This window comes from Lissotriton helveticus, chromosome 3_1 (assembly GCF_964261635.1).
Source record: "Lissotriton helveticus chromosome 3_1, aLisHel1.1, whole genome shotgun sequence".
Taxonomy (NCBI): Eukaryota; Metazoa; Chordata; class Amphibia; order Caudata; family Salamandridae; genus Lissotriton; species Lissotriton helveticus.
In genome coordinates this window covers 1,906,754,196-1,906,775,047 of record NC_136061.1, presented here as the reverse complement: position 1 = coordinate 1,906,775,047, position 20,852 = coordinate 1,906,754,196, and the positions used below count along the sequence as shown (strand labels likewise).

At 43.2% G+C, this 20,852-nt stretch overlaps 1 protein-coding gene across 1 annotated transcript in view; it reads left to right on the top strand.

Moving 5' to 3' along the window:
• Positions 1 to 20,852, top strand: part of TRPM5 (transient receptor potential cation channel subfamily M member 5) — a 549,888-nt gene that overhangs the window by 214,840 nt on the left and 314,196 nt on the right. Inside the window, exons 16-17 of the mRNA XM_078683456.1 lie at positions 7,637 to 7,755; positions 18,481 to 18,613. Coding sequence (XP_078539582.1) covers positions 7,637 to 7,755; positions 18,481 to 18,613 — 252 coding nt within the window. The remainder of the gene's footprint in view (positions 1 to 7,636; positions 7,756 to 18,480; positions 18,614 to 20,852) is intronic.

Below are 20,852 nucleotides of genomic sequence, written 5' to 3'. Positions count from 1 at the left end.
ATTATATGTTTATTCTTTCTTTGAATATCAACAAGGAGCATGGATAGAACGAACACGAAGCAAACTCTAAAATACGAAAAGAAATTCAGATACAGATTAGTTTCTGTCAGTACTCAGGGTCCATAGAAACCGGTATCATCAGTGTTCTGAGGCCCCACTTTAAAAAGTTCTGCTGTAACCATCTACAATATCTATATTAAAAACATTATTTCACTTTAATATTTACTCTTCTGCAATTTTAATTATGGCCTTTGTAACAATAATCATAAAAAATAATTCATGGAGGAACAGAACACATGTACAAGGTATTTCAGATTTGATAAATATACTATCTTATTCCTTTTTTTCTCTGTATAGTAGAACTCCATAGTTTGAGCTTGGTCGTTGCTGGTGTATACAAAAAACAAAGTCTCAACTGGAAAATATTTCACATGGCAAATTCAGAAACAGATTTAATCATAAGGAGAAATGGAAATTAGGGGATGCCTTATTTCCATTTCTCCTTATGATTAAATCTATTTCTGAATTTGCCATGTGAAATATTTTCCAGTTGAGACTTTGTTTTTGTATACATACTGTACCCGGGTCTCTACTGGGTTAACGGGTTTACTCCTGTCTTTATGTTTCTATTGTTGTTGCTGGTGGGCACAAGCACGAATTTTGGAACTAGAACTTATTTTACATCATTACACTTTAAACCATAAAATATAGGGAAAAGCAGAAATGGGCGAAAGAATGGAGCGAAAGCTATGGAACTAGTTACAAAAAGAAAAAGTATGCATAAACAAGTATTGGCAAAGCCAATAATTCTTGCCTTTTTGACTTATAGGCTCAGCAATTGCTTTTCAAAACATGTGTGCTGATGCGACACGTGCATAAACATCATTTCATTGAGTAGGCACATGCATGTGTGATGATTAATGCGCACACATGCGTCACCAGGCATGCATGTGCCTACTGTTTTTTGTGAGCAACATTTTCTTTATTTTTCACTTGCTAATCCGAGATGCCACTTGGAGTGATAAACAAGACAGAGCTGATTGGCACAAATGGTAGCTGCCGGACCCTCCATAATACCATTTATATACCCATAACTATATCTATATCTATATTCACTGAAAAAAACAAGGGTTACAGCGACATTATAGTTAGGCTCAGATTTCACACATACAAAACCATAGAAATTCAGCAGTTACGGTTACCTGACATAAGTATAAATTACACCTCCACAATGCACTGCTTATAACCTTACATATTACATCACTCATGACATATCACTGATGATATCTCAAATGACATCACTGATGACATTATCCAGTGAGTGTAAGTGTTTTGTAAATATTTCTGAGACTTAAAGATAGATACTAAGCTACTGCATATGTTACATTGCTATTCTTTCTGTACTACTAATGAGTGATACTCTTTCTAATATATGTATTCTGTGCGGCTGTGTGACTGTCTGTATCAGTGTGTGAGTGGGTGCATGTGTGTGTGAGTGGCTCTATGGATATGTCAGTGAGCGTGTGAGTGGTTGCATGGGTCTGTGAATGGGGTTGGGAGTGGTTTTCTGGGTGTGTGAGTGGCTATGTGAATGGTTGTAAGGGTGTGTAATTGGATGTGTAAGTGGATGTATGGGTGTGGGAGTCGGTGTGTGAGTAGCTGTATTGGTGTGTGAGAGGTTGTATGGAAGTATGCATAGGTGAGTAGCTATGTGGGTATGTGAGTGGCTGTGTGAGTGGTTGCATGAGGGTGCGAGGGGTTTTATGGGTTTGCGAGCGGGTGTGTGAGTGGTTGTGTGAGTGGTTTTGTGGGTGTGTGAGTCATTGTGTTGATGTGTGAGTGGTTATGTGCGTGTGTATGGGTGCATGAGTGGTTTCGTGTATGAGCCATCAGGTACCACAGAGCATCAGGGCACCCCCTGTGGTTCCCAACACAGCACACTTGGTGTCCTGGGTGAGGCCAGGGTTCCAGAATCAAGCAACCCAGCTTCGGGGTTGGGGATCCCAGAGCCAAAATCGGCCTGGGAAGGGGGATGCATGGCCGCCCTTCCTCATGCATGCAGTATAGTGATCCTAATAAAGGTTTTGAGGAGGATTTTTCCTGTCTCATCTCCTTTGTAAACCAGGGGGTAGTTAGGTTTATTTCTTGTTTTAGAGTAGCAATACTATCTAAGCCTGATATAAGGATTTATTGAATTGGGGACCTTTTGGTAAGCTGTCCATCATCCTGGCAAAAGGCGTGAAGACATTTGCATACTATTAAGGTGGATTGGGCGGGGTCAACCGGGCGAGGCTTTCAAGTTATTTGGCACATTTGCATACTCATAATAATTTAACAAAACATGGACTCTGCTCTCACCAGGAGGTGGCAGGAAAGAACCCACTCGTCACAGTCACTAAAGATTGCAAGCTAATGGATCAAGCTACATGCATGCGGCAGGATGGCCATGCGTCCCCCTTCCCAGGCTGATTTTGGCCCCGGGAACACCATCCCCCAGGCCAGGCTGCTTGATGCTGAGTGCCCTGGCCCCACCCAGAGCACCCAGTGTGCAGTGTTGGTGGCTGCAGTGGGAGCCATAATGCCCCTGTGGTTCCTACTGGCTCCCTGCCTCCAGCATTGCTCTTGCATGCAGGGTCCAGCCTAAAATGCTGCTCCGTGGATGTGGAATCAATGTTTTCATCTGTTTTCCTCCCCCTTAACAGTGGACAGGAAAACAGATGAACAGTCTGCTTCTGTTGGGGGGGAGCCATTTTTCTGCTCCCGCCTGCAGGGAGTGGACTTACTGTTTGCTCTCACTTGGGAGGGGCTGTCAAGGTAAAGCAAACAGCTATGTCCTGGGGGGGGGCACCCCAGCACATAGGGAGTTGGCCCAGGGGGGTGGCTGTCTCTAGGGCCTTTAATGCTTCCAGGAGAGGGGCCCTTGTGTGGTCCCGGGAATGGAAAACAGCCCGGGAGGGAGGCCACATGGTCCTCCTCCCATTTCAAATGATGGCCAACCCCAGGGAGGTTGTGGTCTCCGGGGCCATAAATGGCCTGGGGTGGTGCATGGCCCCCTGCCCTTTATGTTCAATCAGCCTTGCCTCCGGGAAGAGTTGGTCCCCAGGGCTGTTATAGGCCTACAGAGAGAGGGCCCAGGAATTGGGTCTACGTGCCCCCTTTTATAATAAGACCAGGCCCCAGGAGATAGTGTCCTCAGGGTTGAAATTGGGGGCTGCATGCCCCCCTCTCCCATAATTAAATTAATGGGCCCTAAGGAATGGGGTCCCTGGGGACAAAATCAGCCCGGGGAGGAGGGACACTTACCCCCCCTAAGAAATGGTGGCAGGGCACGGGGATGGGTTTCTCTGGGCCCAAATATGCCTGGGGAGTGGGCCTCAATGCTCCCCACCCAGGTTGACTAACTTTGTGGATTTCGCCACACGGCCACAGGGCCTGGCCATAGCCCTGTGGCCAACCCAGCACTGCGCCCAACCAAAGAACGTGCACGGCGTGTGGTTGGATGCATGCAGGTGGTTAACGGCAGGTCCTAGCTGCAGGGTAGGCCCTGCAGCCGGTTCCTCCAAAGTACACAGCCAAAGGCCGTGCACATCAGAGGTTGGATTAACGTATGTAATTCAATACTACTTTATGTTAAAAAAACTTAAAAATTCACTCAAAAAAACTGAAGGTTACAGGGACGGTATAGTTTGGTAATAAAATGTAATAAACCTTAGAAATTCACAAAAAAACAAAGGTTTCTGGGACGTTATAGTTAGCTTCAAAACCATTGAAATTCAACAGTTGTAGTTATATTTAGTGCTGTAAGGTAACTATAACTTGTGCCCTAGCCATGCACTGCTAATTCCCCACATATTACATCACTCATTACATCTTCTATGACATAACTGACAATATCAGTACAACATTTGCTGTAAACGTATTAATGAGAAAACTGTGCTTGAAGAGGGTGTGAGTTATAGTTACGTTAGGGCACGATATATAGATATCTGGATGGATGGGTTTGAGGGACTCATGCGAGAGTCACTTGAAACCAAAAAAAAAAAAATAGAGCATTCTGATTGGCCCAGGGACCTTTTTTTCCCCATAGACCAATTTTCTCCCACAGGAGTCAGACTCATGCTGGAGCTAGTACTCAGATTGACTGCCAGCTACATGAGAAAAATGTTGCTGGCAGCTATTACTGGACTCAGGGACTTAGTCCACTGTCCTGATGTTAAAAAAAATAACATAAGGGGGAAGGGTAGGGATACCTTGCCCCCCTATTACCCATCAGGGGGACCCAGAAAGACCCTCTCCCTGGGGCAAAATAAAAAAAATCTGCATTTTTTGCAACGATCCGACGTGATTCCCATAGGGAGTGGGCCCGCGAAGACACTTCCTGAGCAATTATAGGCCAAGGATTGCCTACCCCCAGGGCTGAAAAGTTGTGATGGCCGCATGACCCCCTCTCTGAGCCTTCAAAGGCCCCGAGGACCACATTCGCAGAACCGATTACGTTAATTAAGGAAGGGAGTCCACCCGCCCCCCTCTCTGAGCTTTCTGTGGCCCTGGGGAGCCCATCCTCAAGGCCAACTCACTTGCTGTGTCCCGGGAAACCCACACCCGGGACACAGCAATTTGTGGCAGGGAAACTTGTGTTGCTCCCTACTGGTGGTCGCATTTTCAAAACTCCTGCCAAACGGGAGCAAACACTGACTCTGCTCCCAGCGGGCTGGAGCTTTGAAAATGCTGTCTCAAGCTGGGAACAGACTTTTTATCTGTTTACCTGCCCACACTGATGCAGGTAGGAAACCAGATCAAGCAATTGCTCCTGCCAGAGAGAGCAGTATAAATAGCTGCTCCCTCCAGGCGGGAGCAATGCCGGTTCCAAAGCATGCTGTAATCTCGCTGGAGCTACAGGGGCCCTGGGGCTCCCCTTGTGGCTCCCATCGAGGATCATGGTGGGTGTCCTGGGTGGGCACCAGGGAATCCACTTACATGAAATGTAGGCTCCGGGGCCCCTAGGGACAGAATAGGCTAGGGTGGGAGGCCATACAGGTGATGACTTGTGTCCAGTATTTTCCAAACATTTCTTTTGGTTCTGCAGAAAAAGTATCCAACAGGGCAAAGATTTTACCTAGTAGATACTAGGATGCTTATTTACAACCCCATTGCACCGCTGGTGCGTCCCTTTTTTTGACGCATTCGGGCGCAGAATGCAGACCCATATCTACGAGGCTACGCAATGCCTCTTTGTGTGGCTTTTCATGGCCTCTTAAATATGGAGAAGGCAAAGCAGTGCAAGTGGCTGCTTTGCCTTACTCTGCATCAAAAAGGTGTTCCCTCGGTGTTGCCACGCAATACCTATGGATTTTAATGCATTCTTTTTCTGACTGCAAAGTGAGAGGAGTTTATGAACACCAATCCTCATGTTAAAAAATATAAGGAGCAATTTGTCAGAAGACAGAGCCTGGCATTTGACTTCTGTCTTTGAAGTTTAGCAAATGTGACAAGATAAATACATAATTTAAAGACATCTTCATTTATTTGTTGGAATTTCATGACCCACCAAAAATAAGCTTGTGGCCCACTGTTTGGGAAACCCTGTCTTAGAGTACTTATCAGCAGACCTGAGGAGCTCGCCTTTATAGGCAAATCCTTGATTCAAGCATCCTCATCAGTCTATGAAAATAAACTTTGTAAAGCTCAGAACCATATCTGCTGAATATTACGCTTGCACTTTATTTTCTTTCTTTATATTTCGTGTTAAGCCTGCTATAAAATTTCAATGTACTACAAAAGAAAAATACCTTTCAGAATATGTTTTAATTTCCTTACAATGTGCCTGGCATTTAGAATCAGACATAATTAGATACATTGTGGCACAAAACACATTTTATATGTTACCACATTATCCCAAACAAAAACATTAATTACTCAAAACGTTGACAGCCTTGTCTGCAGTCCCAAACAATAAATGCTAAACTTATGAAGCTCATATGGTCCAAATCTTTAGAAAAAGTATAAAACCAGTTAATACATTTACAGCCTCATGCATCAATATTGCATTTTGCGATTCCTTAATTGCGAAAAATAAGGAATCGCAATTAAGGAATTGCAAAATGTAATGCATCAAAAAATCGCTAAAAAAATAGCGATTCCCTACAATTCCTTAATTGCGTTCTCTAAGTGAGAATCGCAATTAAGGAATACCACCCCATTCATTCCTATGGGCCTAGAGGCCCATAGGAATGAATGGGAATGACATTCTTAATTTGCAATTCACCATTACAAATTCGCAAATTAGGAATGCAATTTCAAGGGTGCAGGGGTGTCCAAAGGACACCCTGTTGCACCCCTGAAATCTGCCCATAAGTAAATTTTGCACACACACATGCCCCAAGGGTATGTGTGTGTGCAAAATGAAACTTTGAAAAATGCTCTTTTGTGCATTTTTTAAAGTTTTCTCAAATTACCATGAGGGTCAACTTCATGGTAATTTGCACCGCTTATTTGCGAATTCGCAAATTTTTAAAGTTTGATGCATTGCATTTAAGGAATCTCAATTTGAGATTCCTTAAATGCAATCGCAATTTAACAAATCGCAATTTTGCGATTTCTTAAATTGCGAAAATACCAAAAAAGATAATGCATCCCAAAAATGGAAATTGCATTCGCAAACGGCCGAATTTTGCGATTCACACCATTTGCGAATGGAATTTCCGTTGATGCATGTGCCTGCATATCACATAAAAAATTACGTAATGACTTACGTGTAATATGGTCCTATATTTCCATCTTGTGGTTCCAGTGGCATGTATAAACCAATGTACCCAGAACACATCAATGGCAATATAGACTTATATTACACAGTTACCCAGTATGTTTTCTCTCTGTATAATTACGTAATTTAAACAAATGGAAATATATCAACATGTGTCAGTGAGTGCTTGCATGCTCAGAGATTGACCATAGTCTGCATAACCATTATGTAAACCTACAATTTTAGTGTATGAGCCTGGAGTGTTAATGCACAAATGTTCCTAATGTTAAGCACACATTTGTGTAAATTAAAATCAAGTCATACTAGCTAATTAGGATGCAGAGATGTTAACTCTGCACTCTTCTTAATGGTGATTATACTTTAGTTAATCACATCATGTCTGAAACGGGCAACCTCCAGAAAAAAAGCGAATAGCTTGTGAATTCCAACTAAGGGCCCAATTACGATGCAGTAAGAAATGGCTCAGACCGTCGGTCAGAGCCATTCTTACCACACCGTAATCTCCTGTTTGGAATGATTTCCGACATCCGACTGACCCATTTAGGTGGATTCAGTTGGAAATTACTCCAAACAGGAGTTCCGAATGGCTTACAAAGGGCTGGGAGAGCCCAAGAGCCATTCAGTAGGCCTTCAGCAATCTCTCTTTCGGCCGAGGGATTACGATGACGGTTTCCCACTGCCTATCTGTGCCGCCCTTTTCGACACAGAAAGGCATTGGGAGACTGTCTTTGGGGGCCCCCAGCTGGACCCCCTGGGTGCCCACTCAATGTATTGTATATGAAGATTAATAGTAAACGTTGTTGTTTTGTATATGCGCAGTTATTGGAGCTGTTTCATCGTGCAAACCACACTAATTTGTATTTGCTTACTTAGGGTTTTTTCACTGATGGAGGAACCAATTTAATAAAAAAATTGAAACTGTACATGGAGGATTCCTGGAATCAGTGTGATTTGGTGGCCATCCTCCTATTTACATTTGGGCTGTCTTGCAGGTCAGTAGCTCTGCTTTCTCTAGAATTTATATGTTGTCCAATTTCCCAAAACTTCATATTAGTCGTGGTTTCCAAAAGAAAAGACAGTTTGTGATCACGTGATAGACAAAATAAAAATCAAAAGGATTCAAAACACAAAAAAAGAAAAATCATAATTTTGATTCTTTGAATGCACTAAAATAATGCATTTCTGCAATGTGTGTTTTAATTGCAAAATATGTAAGGGGGCCGGTGGGAATAAGCAATAAAAATGGAGAACAGCACAGGGAAGACTTTAAGGAAATTCTGATGAAGAAAAAATGGAGGCAACTAGGAGGGATGTATGACGTTACAACGCATACTTTTACTCCGCATACCATTACAACGCGGTATTTACAACGAATACCGTTACAACGCATAGCGCTTTGGGGTGCTGGATAGTGGTAAGTATAATTTACTATTCTAACTCCAGTCCCCGTGGACCCTAGGGAAGGTGTTGGATAGTAAATTAAACTTACCTCTTATCCTAGAGCGCCCCCCAGCGCAATGCGTTGTAATGTCATGCGTTGTAATGCCCGCGTTGTAATGGTAGTGCGGAGTAAAAGTTGCGTCGTAACGGGTGTATACCAACTAGGAGAAATGGTAAAGTGAAGAGGTGGAGGACAACCCCATTAAAAAAGAAAATGATATATCTATACTATTTTCACCGGGAAATTGTATCTTTGTTAAGCAAACATTTCTTTCCTATCAGGCAGTGTATAGCTTAGGATAAAATCTCCAACTTTAATATGCAACAAAGTTTACTTAATCAGTGAGCCATTAAATAACGAAAATAAAGCATTACCAGTTTGTCAAGACAACAATACAGCTGATTCCTTGATAAAGTAATGACGCACCGCTGAAAATCTTATGCAAATATTGAGGCACCAAATAGTTGGATCTAGTGGTTTATGATGAATAAATGACAAGGCCATAGGGGGGTTCCTCCTAATTTTGACTTCCATTGCTTGACCCATGGGTTTTGCTGTGACAATATGAGAACCCCTTTGTTGCTATGAAATTATTTTTATTCAAATTGTTCTTCTTATGACATGACCAATTGAGTTGGAGTGATGATGTGGCATGACCTTGCTTTTAGTTAGATTAGTACATTGTTGCTGGTGGATGGGGTCCCTTGTTAGATCCCACTTACCCTCTTGATAAGAGGAGGTATCCGTGGGAAAGGGTTTCCTTTTATTCTCCTGATCCCACCCAAGTACCATCTGGCTGTCTACCTGCCCTAAGAAACGCGTCTAATCTTTTTGCACAATTATCTGGCCCTATATTTAGCCCAGTCCGTTATAATGTTTTTCAAGTAGGTTCTATGTGAAACACCCTAATGCTCCCTCTTGGGCAAGTGGGCTATCCAAAACGGTTACCTAAAAATAAAACACATTATGGGCCTTATTTATGAAGACTTGCGTCACATTTACGCTGCTGTTGCGTCACTTTTTGTGACGCTGTGGCGGCGTAAATAATTTGCCATGTTGCGCCATATTTACAAAGTGACGCATCTAGGCAGATGCGTCACTTCGTAAACCTCATGCGCTACATTATACCTGCGTCAGGTGTAATGTATGCAGGCTGGGCGTTCCCCCACAAGAAAGGGTTGTTGGAGTGGTGCAGCGACATCTATGAGATGTCGCTGCACCACTTCTAGGATGCCAATGCATCAAAACCTTACGCCTGCCTCATGGTAGGCGTAAGGGTGAAGCAGGCCCTTTCACATGCGGCTTGCCCTATGTAAAAGGAGCATTGCTGGAGTTGCGTCATGCTTCTGACACAACTCCAGCAATGCGCCACTTTTGCGCTGACAAATACGCCAGTAATACTGACGTCTCTGTCATTCCTTGCGAGATGATGTGTCATACTGTAAATATGACGCATCATTAATGTCGCATGGGGGGCGCACTTAGAAGTGGCGCATCGCTGCTTTCACGCAGCGATGCGCCACTTCTCATAAATGAGGTCCTATGTTTCCAATATTTGTCCTGATGAAGGAAGCAAATTAATTTCTAGACCAGCGAAGTCAGTGTAGTCTACATTTTTCTAAATTGTTTATCAACTCAAAAGATCTCTATTAATTCTGGATGCAAAAGTCTGGTGTTTGCTCATTCTCAGAACGAATAGTAGCCAGATGTTTGTTAGATTCAGATTGGGAAGAGTTTTGTGGAATTTGCATCGGAATGCAAGATTCTGTAAAATGATGTAAGATTTGGAATTAGTATTACCACAATCAAGACTGAAATCTGATTGATAGCGTTTCAAAGAGATTACATATTCGGTAAACTGTATGACTTCACGGGAACAGTATTGTAAACTAGCAAATTGTAGTGATGTTTCCACTCCCTTTCCACCCTTGATAGGGATTTAATACTGCTTGTGTCAGGAGTAAGTAGGATGGAGATGTGCAGAGTCTGTGTGCACACCTCCAGGCGGGCACACAGACACTGCACAAGCAGGAGCGGCCACTGGTACTGTGAAGTGGTGGAGTGGGGGAGGGGAAACGCAAAAAAAGAAATGAAATGGCAATTACCTGCATTGACGTCCACCGCCTTCCTCCCGATCCTCACGCCCACGTCAGGAACCTGGTGCACACTGCGCAAGCTCCCAGCTCCCAATCTCAGCGATGCTAATATGCTGGGGATCCTATTCCTGAGATTGCAGGATTGCAGCCCTGGGATTAGTCTGAGCGCCTCCGTTCGGCACTCTTTTTTTTAGAGTGGGAGCCTGTGTTGGTTTCTCCACCCAGCTGTGAAACACAACTAGGGGGTCGATTATGATGGCGGACGGACTTGCGTCCGTCCGCCACCACTGAGTATGAGGGACCGTCCGCATGGGCAGCGGCGGTCCCTCCATGGCAATTAGGATGTGACCGCCACCCTGGCGGTCACATCCTGTATTTTTTACATTGCGGCGGGTGCTGCTTGAAGCAGCACCCGCCGCAATGTAAAAAATGACAACAGTGCATTTGCATGCGCAAAGCGGCAGGCACCGCGCGGTGCCTGCCCCTTCGTGCACGCAAATGCAGGGGGGTACCATAGGTACCCCCCATGTGCACCCCCACTCACCCTAGTGGCCCGCAACGGGCCCCCAAAGAAATCACCGTATGCCTTTCCACGGCGGAGAATCCGCCGCGGAAAGGCATCTGTTCACCCCCATCCTAATATGGCTGGCGGTGTCTGACAGACACCGCCAGCCATGTTAGAGCTTTTCCGCCACGGTCAGAAGGCGACTGCGGCGGAAAAGCGGCGGACCGATTTTGAGACCCACCGCCATCCTAATTTGGCGGTGGGTCTTTTGTGCCTCCCCAGCGGTTTTCCCACATCCTCCGGGCCGGCGGTGGCTTCCGCCGGCCCGGAGGATGCGGGAAAACCACAATCCTAATCGGCCCCTAGGTGAAGAAAGGCTAAGAGCTCTTGACGGTTTGGCGGGCCCGCAAGGGCCGGCCAAACCATCATGCGCATTTAACAGTGCCCACAACTCTCTCCCCCTCCCTGGTGCTGCAGCTGCAGCGTCACTTGGGCTGTCCAACCCTCCCTCCGCTTGGCTGGCAGGACGCAAAATAAAATTATAATAAAAACGTTCAATTATCATTTTATTTGGCCTTGCCTCTGCTGGTTTTCAGCTGGGCGGATGATGCTCTCCTACCATAACGGAGGAACCGCCACTGTGCCCAAGGGAGAAAGGGTTTCCTTATCTTGAAGTTTAGGAGTAAAGTGCATTGTGGCATTGTTGCAGTAGGGCAGAGAGGAACAGCTGAAAAATTGTACTATTGTAGCATACATGAAATGTTTTATCATTTTACTAAAGCCTCTTGTGTGGAGCCTTGCTTAGGTGCTGCACCTACAGTTTTGAACCATAATCTGTCAATAAGATGCCCCAATTACCACTGCTGACTCTGTTAATTGGCTGACTGCACCTCATAAGTAAAGCCTCTTGTTTGAACACATTTCTGGCAGTTAGTGGACGCCAAGGTTAATCCTGTTCTAGAACCTTTCAACATTATTGATTGTTTCCCTAGGGTATTTTCCATGGACAGGCAACAATTAAGAATAACAAATATTGTAATCTGCAGTTGAACGCGTTCAGAGTGTATTATGCATTAGGAAAGCTATTATTTCTAATGAAAAGCACTATGTTTTGTTTTTCAGATTCAGTTTTACCAAAATCCAAAATTTCAGAGGCAACCATGGCTTATTCAGAACTAATTAAGACAGCCCAAAACCATAACATAACATGTGTATTTGTAAAGTGCATGTTCACCATGAAGGGTATCTTGGCGCTGAATGACAGATATTTATTGTTGCCCAACTCAATGGTACTCATTTTATCGACCTCAGAAGGATGAAAGACTGTGTGGACCCACAAGGATTTGAACCTGTGACCGTGAGGTCAAACTCAGGCCCCTGCAGTGGACGTATTAGTTCACTAAGTCACCAGATCCGGAAACCAAAATTCCAATCTTTTTAGCAACATGAGACTGAAGGCTCAACGATTAATATCATCTTTTACATTTTTTAAATAGAACTATTTTGTGACTGATTATTTTAGGTCTTCATCCTTTTTTTGCACATATCATCCCAACACATCCCCTCTTCTCCAACTTCACCAATACCGCCCCCACTTCAAACTTATCTTAATGTATAATTTGGCATTCTGAACAATTTACTAGGCAGTCTTTGAAACCCATTGCCAGCCAATATTCATGGATAAATATATACAAATCAATAAACATTCAACTAAATAGCATAAATCTGGACCCTTTCTTAAAATGTTTCATGATAAAAAGGTTGAAATTGAATTATCTGAGGGTCAGGAAAAAGTCATATTAGCCACATCTCTTGAAGCGTCCGTAGTTAAAAAATACAAACTAGTGATTGTGTAAGAACCTGAACATAAAGCGCATACCAATACTTTAAACAGAGTATTCATGTAAGTAGTATTACAAGAAGAATGGGCTTTGAGTCCGCCCTCGTCAGCTATTGACTTTCAAGTGTTTTTTAGTGGTTCGTCTTTGCTTGGATGGGCTATCTTTAAAGGTCATGGCAGTTCGTGGAGGGTAACTGTAAGAAATTGGGTTATAAATTGAGGGGGTGACTATTCACCTCAAGTTGTAATCCTTGTCATGGTGGATCCTCAAGATCACTAAATTAACCTGAGACAATCTTCTGGAGCCATTGGCACAGAGCAGTCAGATTTCAGGTTGGGCAATGTGTGAAGCATTTCTTAGTTCCAAAGCAGTAATAAACTCAAAACACAAAACGAGAAAAATCTTGAAAACTGAGAACATTTTAATAAATAACATAACCCCAAAATGACAAAAATCCAATAAGGGGAACCAGAAATATGAACAAAAAGTGTTAAGTGTCAACTGCAGTCAACTGCACCTAAACATGATTTGGGACCAATCCCAATGGAGCGCAGCTTGGATTCAGAAACCAGATCCGATCCGGTTGGAGGTTTTTACCTTCTGACCTTTCTCAAAAATGGAAGTATAATTCTTTCAGTGGGGCAAAGAAGCATGCTGTAGCCCAAGAGGGCTCCACGATGTTGTATCACTGTTGGAAATGATCCGAGTAAAGCCATAGGTTTTGACGGGAGAAGCTCTGAGCTCGAGAAATTCAAATTTTAAACCCAGAGAAACCCTCTCACCACTTGGATACTTTTGGTGTCTTTGCCTGGTCAACCTTTCTATGTTTACACATAGTCACTTTTTCGGAGCTCGGAGTCCTTCAGCGGGGCAAGGCTGTAGCCATTGAGGGCTCCAGAAGGCTAGATACCTTATATGCAAGTCCCGCTGAATCGAATTTGCTTCTGCAGAGAAGGTCAGAGTTGGAGAAGCCTGAATCTTTGGTCCAGTTACAATGCTCCTTGGGCAGTTTGGCTTGGCAGGTTGATTGGCAGGATGATTCCAGTCCTCCAGTGGTCTTGAAGCTGAAAATGTTTTTTAGGCTGAGGTTTTCAGGGCTGGTAGGAGAAGTCCAGCCAGACAGAGCCAAGGGTTCCAGAACCTCAGGAACAGCACTTGGGGATCAGAGCTTACTCCAGCAGAGGCCAACAGCAGGATCTAGGGCATGCCCAGCTGGAACTTGTCAGCTGGACAGTTGAAGGAAAAGGCCTCTTTTATAGTAATATTAATAGACATTTATATAGCACACAGCTACCTCAGAAGAGCTGTCCTGGTGCTAGCAGCAAACTAACAAAATATCAACCAGAAGACTATGCCTGAGTACAGAGCCAGGTTTTTAAAGCCTTACTGAATGCTAGTTCTCTCTCAATCTGGTGTAGGTGGACCAGCAGAGTATTTAAGAGTTTTGCTATTCTTACCGAAAAGGACCTTCCACCTAGCTTGCTGTTTCCCTGTAGCTTGAACAGAAGGTCAGCCTTATGACCCCTGGAGTCCACTTCACTGTCTTGGGTACAGAAATGAGCAGGTCTAGTCCTTCAGCACTCCTGTCAGTTCTCAGAAAGCATGTTTAGTCATCCTCCGATCTTCCTCAGTTTTAGCAGTGTTCTGAAGAGGGTGCACTTTATGCCTGCCATTAGCTTGCGGGGGGGAATCTCCTTGCCTTTCCTTAACCCATTAGGTAAATGTTTCTAGGGTTAACCCTATTCACTTTTGAGGCAGTTCCTGCAAACAATCCCACAGTACCCCTCACTCCTAAAATCCAAAATGGTGAACCCTTCTCCCCTTTCGCAGAACCTGTGTGCTCACCCAGAGGTGTGCCAGGGTTGCACAGCACAACCTCTGTTGTCACTCCAAACTAGCTATGAATGCAGCTCTGCTCCCACTGGGACTAATGCATGCTGGACTGGAGGAACCAAGGAAGGGACCTGTTCAGGTGTCATCTGACATCACCCTGTGATAAGGGAGGCCACTTAGAAGTAAATTAATTTTCAAATGGTCATCCTGCCAGAGGAACAAAACAACCTCCCAATACCTAGGCCTTTGTCTCTGCTGTGAGAGCAGGTTTCACACCTCATTGAGGGCCATTCAGCAGCTGGGTGACAGTTGGAAGGCTGTTTCATCCAATGAAAAGGTACATTTTTAAAAGATATGTTTCTTTAATATTTACAAATTCACCATTAAATTGGGATTTTGATAAATATTAAAAAGAGTTGCTGACTCACATTTCTAGCTGATCCCCACACTGAGACTGCAGAATTCATATTTACTATTGCTTCCCAGTTTTTTCTCTATGGACCAGCCAGCCTTCCTACAGTGAAAATAGCATTGAGATGGGTGCTACTCACTGTAAAAACATGTTCACATAAAGTCTTTACATGTCCTACCTTAAAATACCATTCTCCTTGCCATGTGGACAACAAAGCCTACTTAGGGATGACTTATTAATTTTTAAAAGGAAGGTTCAGATCTGTCACAAGGGTTTATTTTTGTGTGGTCCCACTGCAGTTTTTATACTGTCCCAGTCAGCCTCAATTGTCGGCCTGAAGCCATGTTTGTACTGGCATTGTAGTAATTGGTGCAATAGGTGCTGCAGTCCACTAGTGGCATTTAACATCCAGGCACTGAGTATACTTTGTACGATATACTAGACAGTTTTAGGCAAGTTAAACATGGCAAATGGAAGTATATCATTTCAACCATGTTAAAAGGGGGAGTACCAACACTTTACTACTGGTTGGTTCTACAGCCAACAAAGAGAAATAGGGCAAAAACCTGGGGTTATGGGATAGTTATTTACAACACTTAAATTGTCCTAAGACTTCAAAATGAGTGTTTTACTACCTGGCTCCCTGTCATCCTCTGGTACTTGATAGTGGTGCTGTCATTAGGATTGCAGGTCTGCTTCACTGCCTTTTATTTTCATTGTCTGCCATTCTCCTGCATTAGTCATTTTTAATCTCTTGGTGGCTTCTCTGCCGTGCCCCCAGCGAAGTGCATTGTCTTTTGTCCCTCATACTCCAACCTCCCTCCCTGTCATGGCTTATGTCTCTGTTGCCCCCCTTTCCTCCCTTCTGCCCCCTGCCCACTCCTCATCCTTCCCCTTCCTGGGTTACTCTCATCAGGCTGCTCCCGACTCAGAGTGACTGGCAGTTCTCAAAGCTCTCTTGCTGCTGCTGCTAAAGTGCACTTTTCACTTTGAAGAGTTCACAGGTGCCAGTTTGATCAATTGTGCGTCAATCAGAGCGCTAACCTGACAGTAGTTATGACACCCATTGGGTGTAAATCAGAAAACCCTCTTCTGTGGAGTTGCTCAAAGCTGTTATCCAATCCAGTGTGCTTCAGCTATTTGTTACTTATGGCAAGCTAGTCTTAATGTTTGCTGAGAAGCCCTAAGTGAACCCATGACCAATAGTACTGGTTCTCGCACTTCCGAGGAATAAGACGTACAGGTGCATCAGGAAGTAATGGAAGAATGGGTTCTTGATCCATATGATTTACCTTCATGGTCATTAGTCCCTAGTAGTCACACTAATCTGAGGAGTTCAACTGTACACTACTACCCACAAAGAAATCAGGAGCCTGGGCCACTTCAGTCATATTTCATCCTTTCACATCATCTGCAGAGCCCAGCTCCATCAGCCGATATCCCCTACTGTTCCCCAGAACACCTTGCATCGAGAATATAAACATGATTCCACGGTTAATGATAATTTTAATAGTTGTCTGGGTATAATTATTTTGCCCATGTCTGATTCTGAGAGCTAAACATATGTAAACATTTATTGTGGTCATCAAAACAAGTCTAATAATTAGACTATCCTGTTTTCAGTATTTATCTTTTGTGGATTTCAGTGGGGTTTTCTCAGTGTTGTCCAAACATTTTGAAATCAGTGCTTATCAGTGTTCATTCAGCTGCCTTAGACTCAAAATAGGTCAAAACTGTGTTTTTCAGGCTTACAAGTAATGCAGGTATGTAGTGTCCTCCATTGGCATAATGCCCAATGGACTTATATTAGACTTTTTTAGGCATAGAAAGTATTGCACTCTCACTCACACTCACATCTCATTAACCTCTCTCACAGCCCATTACCTCTTACACTCACTCTGTCAGGACTCTGTCTGGTTTACAGGACTAATAATGGAGTAAAGTTAGTAACTATGTTCAAATATTTTAATAAACACATTCCTTTACATAGTTGAAAGTCATTCACCTACTCACTACTGAATAGATATTGTATTGGTGGCCTGCCCTGCCAACAGCATAGTACCAGTGCTTTTCTGCACTCTTTCAGGCCTACATTAAAATGGTGCTGTTTTGCAGTGGATATTCATGACTTCCAAATGTACCCTAGGAAAATTCCTAACGTTAAGCCAGTCTTGACCTTTTAAATGAAATTACATTGTAATCTCGAACTTGAAATTTTGCTCTTAACATTGGAAAGATAGGTTCAAACCTCCCAGTTGAAAAGGGAGGATTAGCTGAAGGTATCATACATAACAAAGGGACACCTTGCAACTATGATTTCTTTTGGATTGTGGAAAGACTTGTGTCATGTTTTCACCACTAGCCCATGTATATGGCGACAGCACTCTTTTCACAGATACCTGTCACTATGCCTTGAGTTGAATGTTTAAATCTTGAGGTGTTTGGCAGGTAACCTGCTATGAATACTGACTTGTTAGAAAAGTGGGTTACTATGTGTTGACCCCTTAAAAATGAAATAAATATGACATGTTCTCTTTCACTTTCCTTTCTTTGAACGCCATTTTAGTTTGTGGTTGTGCAGGAGTTTATCAGTGTTTAATTTATAGGTGTAATCCTAAAACAGGATAGCCTACTAATACGTCACTTAACCATGCATTTTCATGCAACATATGTGAATTTTGCTTCTGAGCAAAACCAAATAAGCATGCTATGTAGGGTGTATCAAGACTTAAACCACACCTACACCAGCTATGTAGTGTTTCAGAGTTACAAATGTGCTTCTCTCTACTCTCTACTTAGAGTTATATAGAACTTCAAGCAGATGGAATTCCACTTCTGTACCCTCCATAACTACAGCTACACAGCACATTATCCTAGTAAAATCGTGACTCTATCCACTTCAAAATCATAATGTTACATCACTCACACACATCTCACGAAGAAACAGTCGAGCACTTCTAACATTCCTTTCACCAACTACCAGTTTGACACTACTGATAGCATTCTTATATCCTTTAGAGAGTACCAGTCACACCACTAGAAACATTCTTACACCCATTACAGACTCTTGACTAATTGACTACTTACACCACTTCCACTCCTATCAGAGTGATAGTCATAAACTACCACAGGCACTTCCACCTATCAAATGCTTGCAGTCGCACTATGGGAAGCATTCTTGCATCGTTCACAAGCTTACATCAAAGGCAATAGGTTGGGTCTATAATCTACTAATACGTCTGTACCCAGACAGACATGACAGGGTAAGTTTAAGAGGTAATGAGATGTCAGAGAGGGTAATGAGTGAGAGGACAATACACAGACTCCCATGCTTAAAGGGATAATGGATGGGCGAGGGGGTAAATGCAACAATGAGTTAATTTGTGGATGAACTGATGCATGGATGGAAGGATGAATGGCTGTCTGGGTGAGACAATCCAGGCACTTTCACTTTTTAAGCCAGACATATTGGGTTTAGCAATTCTTGTTTAAAGCAAGTGAGAGCTATTGGTTTTCTTGGAAGTACTTGCCCTGCCAGCTTTTGAATCGAAGCCATGATTTTTTTCCTAATCTTTGATTTGCTTTTCAGAATGTTTGACTACACATTTGAAGCCGGCCGTACAATACTCGCTGTTGATTTCATGGTGTTTACCCTTAGACTCATACACATCTTTGCTATTCACAAACAACTTGGACCGAAAATTATCATTGTTGAAAGAATGGTAAGAGTGGATTAACCTATTTCTTAATTACTGTCCAGTGAACATGATGTTAATGCTGTGTAATCATTTTCTATGAATGTGTATGATTACACAGTAGTACATTGTCTTAAGAGTTCGTGAATAACTTGTGTGTTTATTGGCTGTGGCAAAATCTTCTCAAACCCCTACTGACCCTGTGATGGGCAGAAGTTTAGACCAGAAAAGAGCTGGAATAAATTTTATTCAGGACAAAGAAGTGAAATGGAACACCTCCAGATTTCAGATGGGGAATGCAGTAGAGAAATAAGAAAAGGCGAAATGTGCATCTTCACATTGGCCTGTCTTACTCCATGCATATACTTCCACACTGGGGAAATAGTAGATGTCATGTGAAAACCTCAGTAGTACTCTTGGAAAGCTGTGGCTGGCATACTTTTGGGAATGTTTGTGGATTACCAAAGGTTGTATGATTCCACTTGCGCCTAGAATTATGTCTGCAGATGTAAATGTTCTATATTTCATTATGAATCAGGCCACAAAGTGTATTTCTAAACCAACGAAAATGTCTCCATGGTGTACCAAACAAGTGAAAATGTCCCATAGGAATGACAGTGCATTTTACAGTTTGGCTTACTACAAATTACCTTCTCTTATTGGTTGATTGCCCATATGTCACTGGCTTCAAGTAAAAGCCAGGATCAAATTCGAGGTTCTCTGCACCATCCAGAAAGTCTACTGGGGTAAAACCCCTCAACACCTGCAGATATGAGTTGCACACAGCACCCTAGTTAGAAATCTCAATCGCCATTTTCATTTTCTGCACATCTTATTATATCTCAAAGAGGAGCCAAGAGGGAAGAAAAAGACCAGGGTCGCCCTCCACTCATATAGTCATCAAAAACCACAAAACCCTGTCCTGTGGACGTAAAATATGTCAGTATTCCTTGCAACAGATAAGTCTCATATCAATACTTACTGTTGCACTCCCCTGTCCACTATTGTTTTTTCGGGGGTATATTACTGCAATACGTCCATATCTTAAAAAATTCTTAAAAAATATATATTGGCTAACGTCTCTTGACAGTCACATAGAACCACACAGGATGTCTGAAACATTAATCTACACAGTGCATCCGTACTCAAAATGAAAGTGAGAATTTGTAAAAAATTGCAAATAAATTCCAAAAAAGTGTAACGAAACAGAATGACGCCTCACGGGAACACCACCATTGGGGTAACTGGTAGGTACTCACCAGATTGGGCCCCGTTTCCTCCTGAATGCAAACCTGGGCGGTGGCATACAGAAATCCTTATTAGAAAGAAGGGACCAATGTTTACGGATTGACTGTCTAATTTTGGTCGCCATGTGGTCAAATGTCATTCAGGAGAGCAAGCAATCTCAAGGATAAACTCGTACACACACGTGAGCCAATGGATAGATCTTTGAGTACCACCACTATTCCTAATGGGCACTATCCATGTGGCTCATGTTTGTGTGCCCGTTAACCAAGAAAAGCACCAGTGTGATGTTGTCATCAGGCAAAGAATGGTTCTTGAACCATTTCAGTAATTGTAATACCACCCACGTGGTGTATCGATTGCTGTGTCAGTGCGGCCTGCAATACATTGGGCTTACCTCGCGTAAAATAAAGATCAGAGTGCAAGGACATTTGAGCACCATAAGGGCAGGCAAGCTCACAACCAAATTAGTGCAGCACTGTTTCAGCAAAAAGCATAGTTTCACCTGGACGGTTTTAGAAAGAGTCAAGGGTACCACACCGAACATTGAGAACGTGTTGATATCAAAGGAAGCACGCTGGATATACAAAGAGAAAAGCGACCAGCATGGGCTCAATGAAATTATAGAGTGGAACAGGATTAAGTTATAGGTCCTCATTCATTGGCCAATTGCTCTTTGGTGTTCGCCGGGGCTCCGGCGGACTGTCCTGCTAAATGCCAGTTGCTTTTGTGTGTGTTTTTTTACACACTGCTGAGATAATATAATTAACCACATAATTATATTATATAATAATAATAATAATACAGCGTTTTATAGAGCGCGATCAGCTACCTCACGAGGAGGTGTCCCGGCGCTATAGGAACAGTGTTGTGACCGTGAGGTAGAAAGCTGGAGTCTAACGTGGTGTCTAACGTGGTTGGGCAAACAGCCAGGTTTTCAGCAAACGCTTGAAACATGCTTCGGATGGGGCCTGTTGGAGAGCAGCGAGTTCCATAATGTCGCCACATTGGCCGAGAAAGT